Source organism: Anomalospiza imberbis, chromosome 5, assembly GCF_031753505.1.
Source record: "Anomalospiza imberbis isolate Cuckoo-Finch-1a 21T00152 chromosome 5, ASM3175350v1, whole genome shotgun sequence".
NCBI classification, from domain to species: domain Eukaryota; kingdom Metazoa; phylum Chordata; class Aves; order Passeriformes; family Viduidae; genus Anomalospiza; species Anomalospiza imberbis.
Window position 1 is genome coordinate 70762881 of NC_089685.1, and position 14114 is coordinate 70776994.

The 14114-nt window shown below is 39.4% G+C and overlaps 1 protein-coding gene across 1 annotated transcript in view; it reads right to left on the bottom strand.

Annotated features, from left to right (window-relative positions):
* PIK3C2G (phosphatidylinositol-4-phosphate 3-kinase catalytic subunit type 2 gamma) overlaps positions 1-14114 on the bottom strand; it is a 188095-nt gene that overhangs the window by 152174 nt on the left and 21807 nt on the right. The window contains 3 exon segments of the mRNA XM_068191915.1: positions 3179-3295; positions 8071-8134; positions 11791-11861. Of these exon segments, the coding sequence (XP_068048016.1) occupies positions 3179-3295; positions 8071-8134; positions 11791-11861 (252 nt within the window).

Here is a 14114-nt window from a genome sequence, read left to right on the forward strand (position 1 = left end):
AGCCAACCAGCTCAGCTAACCCAGCCTGAAAGGCAGCGTTCGGAGAACAAAACCTCAATAACTGAAAAACTTCAAAGCGTGAGTGACAATCTAGCCAGTAGTTTTCAAGAGATATGTTGTTAGAACCCAAAACGCAAAGAATTCTCAAAACTTTCAGCCTGAAAGCCAAAGCTTAGAATTAAACACAGGATTTGATTTGAGACCTTAGAAGAAGCTTCCAAACTTAGGTGCTAGAAGGGAGAATGGGGATTTATAGTTTAAAGCAGAAATATGTTAAGTGAAGAAGAAGTTTAAAGTTTTGGAGTTTAAGATACAGAAAAAATAAAAGTAGTTACAAAGGTAAACAAGGAGTTTATAATGCAGTACTGTAAGTTTGTGTCATAACATGGTTGGCTAAGAAAGCTTACACTGTAACATAAGTCCATAAACCAAAATATTTAAGGATTAAGATAAAAACATTAATATCCTTGTTAGCAGTGTTTTATTAGTCAAGAAATACTTAAAATTTCTTGTAACTAAGGGTCTTGTGACCTTCTGAACCACACAGTAAAGATGTGAGCTGAACTCACCCTTCCAGCCTATGTAGCAAATAAGAAAATAAACCACATAATCTAAGAACTCAGAGGTCCCATCTCTAACTCCTTCTAAATTCCTTCAAAAATCCCCATAATATGTGATGCAGCTTCTTATTGAATATTCGGACAGAAAAATATTTAAGAGTGTTCAATCAGGACGCAATCTTTTCAACATTCAGAAGAGTCTGTTCAGAACAGTATCATTTTGCTCATTACAGATGAGCACACAGTATCATTATCATCACCCCTTATCAGCTGGAGCCTCTGGAGATCACAGCCAGGACCAGCACTCAGGCTGCACACAGAGATAAGGAGAGGTGTGCCTTGCTCTGAAGGGCTTAGAATCTAAGCAGGTAAAACAGGAAAAAGGGGAGTGTATTGCTCCCTCCATGTGAGGAAGAACATGGAAATTGCTTTAGGGGGAGCTGCAAATATTGGAGACAGTCTATATGGCGGAGTTCGACATTTTGACATGCTGGAGAATGAGCAATGGCAAACAGGGAACATTTGGGCCAGATGTTTTTTTTTCTTTGTTTCTTTCTACAACAAGATCGATCCAGTCATAATTTAATTATTTGCCTATTAATGGCCACTTCATCTCAAAAATAAAAGCAAGATTTGCATGGCAACAACTCTGAAAACAAGTGGAAGAAAATGTGAACATCCACAAAGAAACTAAGACTTGAAAAAGATGGCCTGTTCTCTTAGGGTTTTATCCCATTATGTAATTCTGCATGGCATGTGGTGTTTTCTGAGTTAGGATGAGCCACACTAATAGGAACTTGATTTGTCTCTTTGACCACTGCACCTATTTCTCTGCTCAAATTCAGAGAGGATGGGGCTGCAAATGGACCAAGGGATATATAAGGCAGTCATAAGAGGTAGTTTACACATTAGGTTCACAGGGCTGACCTGAACACTAAAATAAAAAATACACTAAATTTTTCTAGCCTCAAAGTTTTTATCAAATTAGTCTCGATACATTTCTTCTGCTCTAATTCCTTTCTCAAACAAAGTTCTGTTGCTTTCCTCTCTGTCTTTTAGCTTGACCCAGCTCTTTGTCTATCCCTCAAGAAATATTCTGGATTGAGACAATTCTTGTCTCAAGGACAAGACTCTGATCATCCTGACACCTCTTAAGAGAGTCTGGAGTTTAACTGAAAAGCAAATCATATGAATCCCTTGTTACTTCCTTTATCTCTTTCTCTACAGTATTTACCCTCTAATATCCAAGAAAAGCTTTCCTTAAATGGATCTTCTAATTTCCATGTGATTCCACATCATGCCAGATAAAATGTGTGCCAACACAGACTCATTTATGCAGGAATTTACTCCCAGTAGTGACTTCTAATAATTGATGCCAAAGCACAAATGAAAATACTCAGGATACTATAGAAGCAAGATTTGCAGGGAAGCATGAACTAGAAGGGAAGCAAGAGAAGCCACTTGAGTGAATCAGCTGGTCAGGTCTGAGCAACAAGCCAAAAAACCCTAGAGCTGCCTTGGCTCTTCCAGTCTTTGCTGTTCTTGCACATATCACAAGCCATGGGAAAAAAAAAAAAAAAAAAAAAAAACCACAAAAAAAAACCACCACAAAACCAAGGCCAACAGTAAAGAGAAAGGATAAAAGTCTTGCAGGAAGCAGGTAATGGTCTGAATGCAAGCATCACATGCAGTCTGGCATGTTTTTCTAAATAGTATTTGCTGTGAGAAACAATGACAAGAGACCATGCAAAGACAGAAGAGAATTCCTCAGTGACTTTTTGTTTCTTTTTTGAAAGTGTGAAGAGGGAATTTCCTTAGGGTGTGAAAAAATTATCACGACTCACAGTTACACCACAGTAAATCCAAGTGATTCATGGTTTGATTTTCGAATTTGCTGAGCACCTGTATCTCCAAAATGCTGACTTCAAAAGAGCTTTTGGGTGTTCAGAACTTCTATAAATCAGGTCATAGTGACTTTTCTAAGGTCATAACAAAGCAGCTGATGACCAAACTGAGAAGGGATACTGCCCCCCAAAGTCCCAGTTCACAATTGTACAGAAAGCCCTGAAAAACCCATTTCAGTGTTTTAAGAATATTTCAGCTAAAATCAGGACTGGATGATGCTGGTACCCTTTTGCATAAATAACAGGGTCATTTCAGTCTGAAAACTGAAATTTTGTTTATTGTTTATTTATTTAAATAATTATTTATTATTTAAATAACATTTTCAGAAGACTTTTAAAAATGATTGACAACCTGTACTAAGTATCTGAAAATCTAATAATCTGAGATCACATGATTTGGTAAATAGGTGATGTGGCAAAGAAGAGATTTGTACATTGAGTAGGAACAGGAAAGGGCTGGAGGAGACTATCAGTTCAAATTGAACACATGGCAAACCTTCTGTTGGTCCTGTATCACATCACACATGCTCAGCACTTTTTTTTTTTTTACAGTGCCTCTGCCCAACAATTGTCAAAGGGAAAACAAGACAGCAAGACAGTAAAATATAGCAAAACAGTAAAATGGACTTGATTAATCAAAAAAAAAAAAATAGTGATACCCATTCAAGTTCCAGTTTTAAAGAGAATAACAGGACATGAACATGCATCTTTTACCTGTGCTCTCCCCAAAGCATGGAGTTTCCTGACTGCGTCAGTGATGTCTCTGGTTTCCACAAAACACAGGACACTGCAGATGGCTTTAGCTGCCTCAAGCACGTTATCAATGTTATTCTGTGCATAGGAGAGAAACAGGGGGGGAAAAAAGGAAACAGACACATAGCATTTGTCAGAAATACCTGACCATAATCTTTATGGCAGTGAGGGGGCAGAAAATCCTACCCTCTCAAGCAAAATTCAAACACTGTGTTTAGTCTGCCTACACTGAAATCACCACAGGCCAATATTTTCCTTAGGACAGCATCATTTCTGTTGAAGTCCAATTATCTCCCACAAAATGTATGCTGGTCAAAACCACAACAAATTTGGTATCAAAGCCTGATTTTAAGGGAAAACCTTGGTTTGTCTGAACTCCAGCAGCGTGGAAGCACTGTAAAGAAACTTCTGGGGGGACCTGAAGTCAAGTGATTCACAAGCATTCTGAGGTTTTGTGATTCTGTGAATTTATCCTCACCATTGTCTCCTACTCATTTCTGTGAGAGCTGGAAAACAGCCACATTCCTCCTAAAAATAGATACTGTGTGGGAGGCTGCATCATCTGACACCTGTGGACTGGGTACTTCTGCAACCAGCTTTCTGCAAAATTATATATTTAGTTAAAACTATGGAATCTTATTGATTGTAAATTTAGGCATTTAAATATTGTCATATGAAAAAATAAAGTTTTGAGATGAAATGCTTTGGGGAAATAAAAAAAAAATTTGGATCCTCAAAGGAAGGAAAACACAATATCAAGTACTCTATGTTCCGGGAAACAAATAAATAAAAATTCATGGCCTTTCTGCATGGTTATATCACTTCATTAAACCTTAAAATATATTCTCTGAACAAGCAGAAGCTCTCTTATAAATATTCTCCACGTTTCTGTACTGATAAATGTTCCTTTTAGTGCACTATAGCATGTGGATGTACCCATAAAATCATTTCTCTAACTCATGCATCTCATGCCTGAAAAGTAAAAATTGTACCATGATGAACTTTCTGTTTTCAGGCTTAAGATCTATGCACAGACTGTACTGAGAAGGTGAACGCCTGTCATTATTACAAATAAATATTAAAATATATTGAGCTTACTAATTCCACATTACCTGCTTCGAGCAGAGCTAAAGGAGGAATGAATCACATCAAATACCCACAAATATCTGGTGGTCAGATTCTTTTAACCATAAGTTGTTGGTTTTTTTTTTTTTTTTTTGGTAATTAAGGACAGAAACACCTTTTCACACTACAGGTTGTAGAGAGGAAAAGGCTGACTGTGATCTCTTGAGAATTTTAGAGCCTCCTTGGGGCTGAAGCTGATTGACTGCTCAGTGGTATGGCTTTGCTGAGTGTAACCCTGACAACTCCAAAACATCACAAATGCTGGTTTACTCTGATTTCTTGAAGAAATAAGTGACTATATGTGCTTATACATATATATATACATACATAAATTACTGTACCGAGTTTTTAATTAATATTAAATATCATTTCAGTTTTGCATTTGATTTAAATAAGTTTTAATTTAGCACTTTAATTCTTCACAAGCAGAGATGTATTATTAGAAGAAGGCATTTTGTGCCTATAAATACAGTTCTGCAGGGTAATTTCTGAGAAATAACAAGCAATAGACATACACAAAAGTAACCCTTCAGTAGAGAAACAGCTCTCTGGAAGGAGAAAAATAAAAACAAAAATAAAAACCCAAACCCACCCACAGTTTATGTATTTTTGTACATACATATAAATGCTATTCCATAAAGAGAATTGGTGTCTTGAGGAATGCACCCATTTCTGTTTAATATGCTATTCTGTTTATAGATAAAGTATCAAAGTATTAATATTTATAGAAGCTACTTTACCATACACTTTATTTTTATGGTAGCTACTTCTAAGGAGCATATTGCAGATGAAGAATTGTTAGCACATAAAATTATGTGATACTGAGTAGTACACATGATGACTTTTTCCACACTGTTTCTCTGCTGGGATATTTTCATGTAAAGAGTTCTCTTTTTTCACGTGTAGATACATGACATTGATTTTTGTCCCAAAGAAGGGAAGAGGGACATTCATTTCCTAAAAAAATTTTACATCTTCTGAAATTCCAAAGGAACTACAGTCAACAACTTGTAATTTTTCCCCCTTCTACATATTTTAATAGAGCAGAACCTTAGAAGAATATTTTGGTGTTTCAATAATTTATATGATTTTAAAAAAAGTTATTTCATTCTACAACTTCTACCCTCTGTATAAAAAATTTACAAAGGCCTCTCTACAGTAACAGTGCATTTTGAATGGATTTCAAAATGAAGTGCATAAAGAGTGGTTGTCAGGGCAATCAAAATTGGCTGCTTATTTGACAGCACATATTGTCTGAAAATTACATTTCAAAACTTACATTTCAACCCCAGCAGCACCAATCCCATCTTTGTGCCTGTCATTTTAATTACTTTTTTAATTTTTTTGGTTTATACAGCCATTATCGATCTCAAAATTAAATTTCCATTTATTTACCATTATTACTAACCAGATTAATAATGGTAGTGGGTTTGTCCCATAAGTCAAAAGTACTGGCATCCCCATATCTGTGGAAGACTAAATCTGCAAATAAGTATAAAAATGTGCAAAATACTTTTTTTTTTTTTTCAGCTGAGGATCTCAAGGTGTGTCTGGTTAAAACTGAATGCTTAAGGAACATCCAGCTGAGGACAGAACTTCAGCAGTTACGTGGGCACTTAATTTGCAATCTGTGAGCAGCTCCCAGTGTCTTAAATTCCAGAGTGTGCTGGAGGTGGATTGTGGTGAACCAGAGAGCAGTAACAACAGTGCCAGTTGGGAATGGGAATAGCTTGGGAAAGTGGGAATAGCTTGGGAAAGTGACAGAATTACTGCTGTGCAGACTCGGGATAAGGGGCAGTCATTATGGCCCCAATTTTAGACCTTCTTTAAGCAATCTAATCAGAAGTTAGAGAAAATAAATAATCAGGGATTCAAAGACCAAATGAAGAGTTCTCATTTTTGGGTTTGTTTACTACATATTTATGAATATTACTCATTACATCAGAGCGTCATCATTTTTTGAGCCACTAATTAAAGCAAATCATTCTTCATGATTCTAGGTTTGAAAAACCTCCATACACTCATGCCTCTGAATGAAAATATCCATGATATGACCTACATCATTAACTTGCAATCCTGCTCTTTTAAGCAATTCATATGAACTTATTGAGTGTCCCTAAGTAGAAAAGGCCTTATTAAAAAAAATAAACTACAGAGAAATTTGGCTCTAGACGCACACACATCTGTTGGATGGTATGAATATTTGAAAAATGTACTTCCTTCTCTTTATAAAAAGTTAATGGTTTCAAGAAATTGCTTACCCAATGTAAAAATCTTTAGCAAAAACAAATTTAGGAATGCTTCATTATAGGTCTGAGGAATATCTGCACAGTGTCAGTTGCAGAGGGCGGATTGCAAATTCTCATTAATGTTGAAGTTATGGCTTTTTTTGAATTTAGAATCCTCTTGCTTTAGGCCCTAAAATTTCAAGTGAATGTAAATAACTACCCTGGTGGGTCTATTTCAGTGAAGAAATATACGTGTGCATTTGAGCTTGGGGACCTAACTTTTCCAAATGGTTATGACTGCATCACACTTCATACACTAAACACTTCCCTTTGAGATGATGCTTACAAAGGAAAATTCTGCAAATACCTGCACAGTACCAGACCCAGAGCTTTGCTTTGTAGCCAGGCACACTTCAACAGCCTCTAAATTTGTGGTTTGTATTTTGAAAAAGCGTCAAAGATTTGCACAAAAGGTAAAATGTTCGTATATATCTATACTATGTCTCTATAAATATATTATTGAGATATATGCATTCATGTGTGTGTCTGTGTGTTTAGATGGATTTCTATACATGTGTGTATATGTATAAAATTTGTATGCAAATGTATGTTTTCTGGCTATTCAAAATAGAAATAATAATGGATCAAGAATATCCAGAGAATAAATTCAGAACTTCAATGTAGATGACAGAGTTCTGAAGCAAAATATTAATTTTATGTTGTAACATATATTTCAAAGAAATCCATAATTTAGCATAATGAGTTACAACTCTGGAAGGGATGCACTGGAATATCTCCATGCTATATCAGTATTCTTTGATTTTTTATAAATCTTTTGTTCTTTCCAGTTTTAAACCGTAGAAAATCAGTTATCATGCCAACTTGAAAGTCAGATCAAATCAGTTGTCATGCCAGCTTGGAAGTCAGATCAAATAAACATGTGGTTTCTTCCAAGGTATGACTCAATTTGTCCTGTAGACATTTGTCCTTAAAACACTGGGCAGCAGAGAAGATTTCCTAAAAGATTTTTCCTTCATATATGTAGTATTCAACTGGCAGGCCACAATGCTTTTAAATAAAGCTCTTGGGAGTTTTGCTGGCTAAACCTAATCCTTCAAACTACCACGTGCTTGCATATATATACTAAATGCGTAAACATTAGGCTTGGGGGTTTGCAAAATCAGGGACAAATTTTGCAGATCCACATAATGCATTATACCTCTACTAATTCCAAGCATTATATTGGCAACTCAAAGAAATCTGATTTTATTTACAAGTTCCTTGACACGTAGAAACAGTCACCTTTGATATTTTAAATTTGTAGCACTTTCTTCCTAACCTCAGACCAAGTTTTATTAAGAGAATTTATATCATTTCCAAGTCAGATTAAGCAGTCTTAATTAAAAGTCTTCCTTAATTGAATCTAAGGCAGATTAATAATTAGATACCTTTCATGTAGAAGTTAATGCTTTTCTGGTGTAACAAACTGAGAACAAATACCTCATTTTGCAGCAGATATTCCACTTGACCTCTGTAGTTCATAATAACAGAGACAAGGTTCTGCCTAGGAATCAGGATAAAAGGAAACAACATCAAGTTAATAAGAATCAGATCAAGAGAACAGGTTTGGGTTTGTTTTTTCTTGGTTTTTTTCACATTTTAGACATTTGAAATAATTTGACAGTGATTTTATATTAGTGTAAAATAAAGCCAAGTGTGTATGCAAACATCATGCAATTGAGCCTGGATATCCCTAGGTTTTTGGTAGTCATTTGCCACAAAGAATAGATGTAAAAAGTCTATTTATACATGATTATACACATCTCCCAAGTTAAAGAACTCCAATAAGTGATTTTCTGTTTCAATGTCTACTGAAATTCACTTCCCATTTATTTTACTCTTTATGGTTATTCAAGTGCTTAAATGTTACCTTAAAGAAGGATGGACTCAAGTACATGCTACGTTCTTACAGCTAGACTTGATCATCTTAAAGGTCTTTTCCAGCATAGAGGATTTTATGATCCAATGCCTTCTTTCTCAATCACTTCACAGACTTTAGCTGCATAGAATCAGATAAAACATCTGCACAAGATCTGGAAAATCTCAGCACTTCCAAAGCTAAGTCACAAGTACTGAGCGTGTTATAAAACGGGACAGCGTGGCTCCATAACCCATGGAACTTAATTTGCATGCAGTTCTCAAGTTTAAATGCTCAGACTGTTTCAGCACCTGCCTTTCCACAGCATTTCCTAAGCAGTAAAATTTGCTTTACTTCTGTAGAGAGCCGCTCACCACTCTGTGGTTCCATGCCTTTGTCATGCTACAGAAGTTGCCACAAAATTTGTACAGGCAGATTGCCGAGTCTTCGCAAAGCTTCACTAAATTAATTGGGATTATGAAGAGGAGCATGCACCTCTCTACACTAAACACCTCGATTGATGCTTCAGCTCCTAAGTCTCACACTTTTAGAACCACAGGCACCAAGTGCTATCCACCAACAGATAACCAGAATCAGATTTTTGCTTTTAAGAAGCATTTCTGTAATTTTCTGTGTTTCAAGCACTGTGAAATTCTTGCTGTTCTTCATTTGTCAGCTGGAACAAAACAAAAACAGGTGCCTGTGAAGCTATTGCTAAGGCATCATCCTGGCAAGCCTCCTCTGTAGGGTCAAATCATCAGGAAAGGATAGGGAAACCTTAATTCCCAGCTTTACACCTAGCCTAGCCCACTGATTAGTAAAAGGGACACATCATTACCTTGATGGCCATCAGAGGTAGTTGGGGTTTGCACATGCTTATATGAAAAAGTGGAAATTGCAATTTAAATTCTTCCTTTGTTGTTTGTTTTACTCTACCACTTTATTCTTACCTTTTTAATTGTACTCTTACATCCCATACCAATCTTTTATTAAAGTTCTTCCTCTTCAGAAGGCTTAGAAAAATTTCCCCCCACTCTTCTATCCCCATTGCAGTCTGGTAGCTGAAAGTCCCAAAAGTATTTTGATTTTTTTTTCAGAGCTTCAAAGCAAATCAACTATTTGCAGAGGAACTGTGTGCATCCTCATGTATTTCAGCTGGGCTAACTGAGCAATGAGAATTCAGAATCTCAGCTGCAGCCCAAAGTACAGGTTTCATGGTACATGATTAGATTTTCATTAACTATATTGCATGGCAAGAAAAGGAGACTAAAATAACCACACAGAATAAAGAAAAGATAGGTGGCCTTCCCTGTGCTGATACCACAGTGCCTTTCCCTGGAGATGCCAACCATTCCCTTCCTCCTACAGGTAGTTTTGCCTTTACAGATGTTTATTTCCAATCTGCACTGGCTTTATCTAGCCAGGCAGTTTGTAAGTGGAGCAGCTGCCTGGAAATTCCTCCTGTAATCCTGTTAAATCATAGCTAATACAAGTTGTCACTCTGCTCTGACCGAGTCTTCAGGCATAACACCTTTTTCACAGCCTTACCCGGCTCAAAAATATATCTGAACATATGAGCTTGCCTTGCTGTATTTTTCCATGGAGGTGAGCATGTTTATTACCATGGTTGGTCAAAATGCAGGTTAAAATGCAGAATAATTTCCTAAATTACAATGCTAGTTCAAAAAAATTAGCATATTTTCCATCAGTTCATTTTCCCCTGGAGAGTTTTTGGCATAAAGTAGCCATAATTTTACATCATTAATAGGAAACAAACCCAGCAAGTTGTAATAATGATTGAAATACCCCTACTAATGCTATCCTGAGTCCTTGTCTGCCAGATAACTAATAACACCCATATCTTATCACCCAGACATACTTCACACTTGTGCATCATTACAGCTGTGTATCAATATGGCAAGCCTAACCAACCTGTGAACATTTAGTACTTCTTTGATGTTAAGGACCTTTTTTTTTTTTTAGCTTTCAGGAGGTCAATGTGGTGCAAGAGTTTTGAAAAGGAAATAAGAAAAGCACAAACAGGAGAGTCAGTCTTAGCTCCCAGCTGGTCTATATGGGAGGAGGATGACAAGTACATAGCATGAACTTGCAGCTTTCATCTTTCGCACTCCTGGCAGCAGCACCTACTGTGGAGAAACACTAGGTTCCCCTTCTAAAATGCTGTTTATCACCATTCAGCCTCACTAAAGAGGGCCCAAATGCATGCCTGGGCCCAGAGGGTTGTGGTGAATGGAATTGTTGGGAGCTGGCCCCATGTGATTGTCCTCAGGCCTCAGAGTTGGGCCCCTCACGACAAGAAGGACACTGAGGTGCTGCCGTGTGTCCAGAAAAGGGAGCAGAGCTGGGGATGGGTCTGGAGCCCATTTCTACTAGGGAGAGGGAGATGGGATTGCTTAGCCTGGAGAAAAGGGACCTACAGCAAATGATCCTGTCCTGCAGATATCCCCTGTGCTCCTAAATTTCATACACTTGTCATCTGCAAAATACAGGTCTACTGAGCTCTTTAGAGCAAGGACCAGAATGGAAATTTGGGCCATGCTCCTAAGAAACCAGCTGGGTCCTCAGTAAGCACCAGGTACCCCCCTCAAACGAGTCACTACCCCTCTGTTTTCCTCCACCTGCTAAATGACAGGTGTGGCATTTAAGTTTACTGTTGTTGGCAAAGCACTTTAGAACACAGTGATGAAAAATATGGCAAAAATTGTCACCAGCTTCCTTATCTAGAATTGGAATTTGTCTAAATGGAATATAATTAAAGGTGAATAAGGGATCTATCTCATTTAGTGTTTGTCCATCAGAGACTGGCTTTACAATCAGCTTCATTTTGACTGCCAAGTTAAAGGCGCATCATAATTAGCCTCCATTAAAAAAAGAAAAAATAGGTTTAAAGATCACTGAACTGTAAAAATATAGTCCTAATGAAGAGCAAACCTATTATTTTTACAATATTTAATCTGAAAAATTCTCTAACAGCAATGCACACATGAACATTTTAACACCTTCCATCATGGGAATCTTTGGGGAAAACGAAACCTCTAATGAAAGCTTCAGTAATATGAAAAGGAAACAATTGGGAAGAATTACACAGATCTGAAGAACACTGACTTTTGCCAAGCAACAACTAAGGTCTGAAAAGAAAAAGTCTGAAATAGTGAATCAATTGTCTTTCTCTTTGGTCTCATTCCTGTCCCCAGTAGTTCTGAGAATTGTCCTTTGGTGCAAGGAGGCTTCCTACAAATATAAACATTTACAAACATAAATACTGCTGAATAGCAGCTTACCGAATCAGTCTCCAGGCACGAGTGTCTTCCAACAGCTCATTCATACAGAACCTTCTTTGGTCATCCCCACACTGTGGAAGAGAGGTGTGTGCTGACATGCATTACTTTGATAAAGAAGAATGTACATGGGAGAGATTTACAAGGTATTTTCCAAAGTCAGAATGTCCTCAAACGCGTTCAGGATGTTTTGATCTGAAATTTTATCTGGTGAATATTTTACGTTACACTGGCTGGTACTGTACAGGTACCACTGGGGTCAAGAGCGTTCAGGAAAACAAGCTAGCTGGACTTAGAAATAGAACTTTAAATTAGATTCAGTAGGGGAACAGGATGTGCTTGAATCCTGGCAGGGAGGGTGGAGGCAGCAGCATATTCCAGTGCCCTGCCTACATGGACACTGAGGCGGGCCAGAGGGAGAGATGATGCAGAGTTAGAGGTGAGATGTGAGGGGAAGCATCACCCTGGGCAGCTGAGAAACTTTGCCACTTGAGGGACCTGGGTATTTCTTCCACCAGCTTTTGTTGTGCCAGAAAATAAGGTATTTTATTATATATGTCAGTAACAAGTGGGTGTCCAAAGAGCACATCTTCCTTGACAAAGATGTCACCCATTGGCAAAAGGGTGTACAGAAAAAGCAGAGGATTGTGGGGCTTGTTTTGCCTCAGACTTTAACACTACTGATAAACCCGGGGCTTCCCAGTTGTCTCAGCTGGAGGAGCACAGCTACAGCAACTGTGACCCTCCCTTTGTGGACACTGGAATTGTAAGGCGTCAGCTGCTGCTGTTGAATGTATTTAAGTCCACAGAGCCTTGCTGGGATTCATCCCAGAGTACTAAAGGAAAGAAGGGAAGAAGAGAAGAGAAAGGAACACAGCTCATTTGCCAGGGATCTAGAGCAATCATCTAGTGCAACAGCTGGATTATGGCATCACCAATTATGGATCTAATTTGACCATGGATTCACCTAGCAGTGGGTTATAATGTCACAGATGACCCAGCATCCTGTGCCAGCTGGGTCAGCCCAGGATTTTTCCCAGCCCTAGCACATCCAGGCCGTGTGAACACTCAGGAGGTGCACTCGCAGCAGCAGCGGTGGACTGGGAGGGGAAATCTCCCCCTGGGCAGCTGGGAGGCTTCCCCTCTTGAAGGACCCGGTCATTTCCACCACTCAGCCGCAGGGCAATCCCTGTCCCTTTGCTCAGGTGACACTTGGTGCTGGGAGGCTTTCCCTCTTGAAGGACCTGGTCATTTCCACCACTCAGCCCCGGGGCAGCCCCTGTCCCTTTGCTCAGGTGACACCTGGTGCTGGGAGGCTTTCCCTCTTGAAGGACCCGGTCATTTCCACCACTCAGCCCCGGGGCAGCCCCTGTCCCTTTGCTCAGGTGACACCTGGTGCTGGGAGGCTTTCCCTCTTGAAGGACCCGGTCATTTCCACCGCTCAGCCCCGGAGCAGCCCCTGTCCCTTTGCTCGGATGACACCTGGTGCTGCAGCACTGGCGAGAGGGAGTGGCTCAGCAGCCAGAAGCAGGCCCCTGGACACCAAGAGTGGCAGGAGGCAGCTCCAGGGCCCTCCAACGCCCATTCCCAGCAGGCTCCCGCTGCCTCACACGAGATGACCCCACTGAGAGAAGGTGAGCGCCCAGCTGGCGCTGCTGCTGCTCCTCTGGAGCCACAGAATGGCACTGAACCACTTCAGCTTCTCAGCATCCCCTCTTCTACCTCATCCAATAAACTGCACGGTCCTTTGCAGGGTGTGCGTTTCATGACCAAAGAATGCTTCTGGGTCCACAAGGCCTCGGTGGGATTCACTCCTGAGCACTAAAGCACCCAGCTGATCTCGTGGCTGGATCCTCTCAGCTCTCTACCAAAAGTCCTTACGGTCTAAGGAGGTCACAGCTGACCATTAGCCAATGTCATTTCAATTTACAGGAGGGGCACAAGGAAACGGAGCGGGGATGCAACAGAACGGGGAGAGAGGACATAGTTTAGCTGGTGGGGACCTACAACCTTCACGTAGTCCAGCTACCTCACCTCTTCAGGGCTGCCCATGAAGGAAAAGCTCTTTACAAAGGACATTGTCCGAATGCCTCTTCCTGAGGGACTGACAGACACGAGGCACCTACCCATTTCTTATGTTTGACCACCCAGCCTGTAAAGAATCACATACATGTGATTGATAGAGTCCAAAGAGGACTGGATGGACTACAGCAACAGGCGGGTTTATGTGATTTATTTACTATCTCATTACCTATGGGTGATTATTGCATACAAGATCTGTCAAGATATTCATGCTTCTGTGACACTAGTTAATCTACAGACTTAGT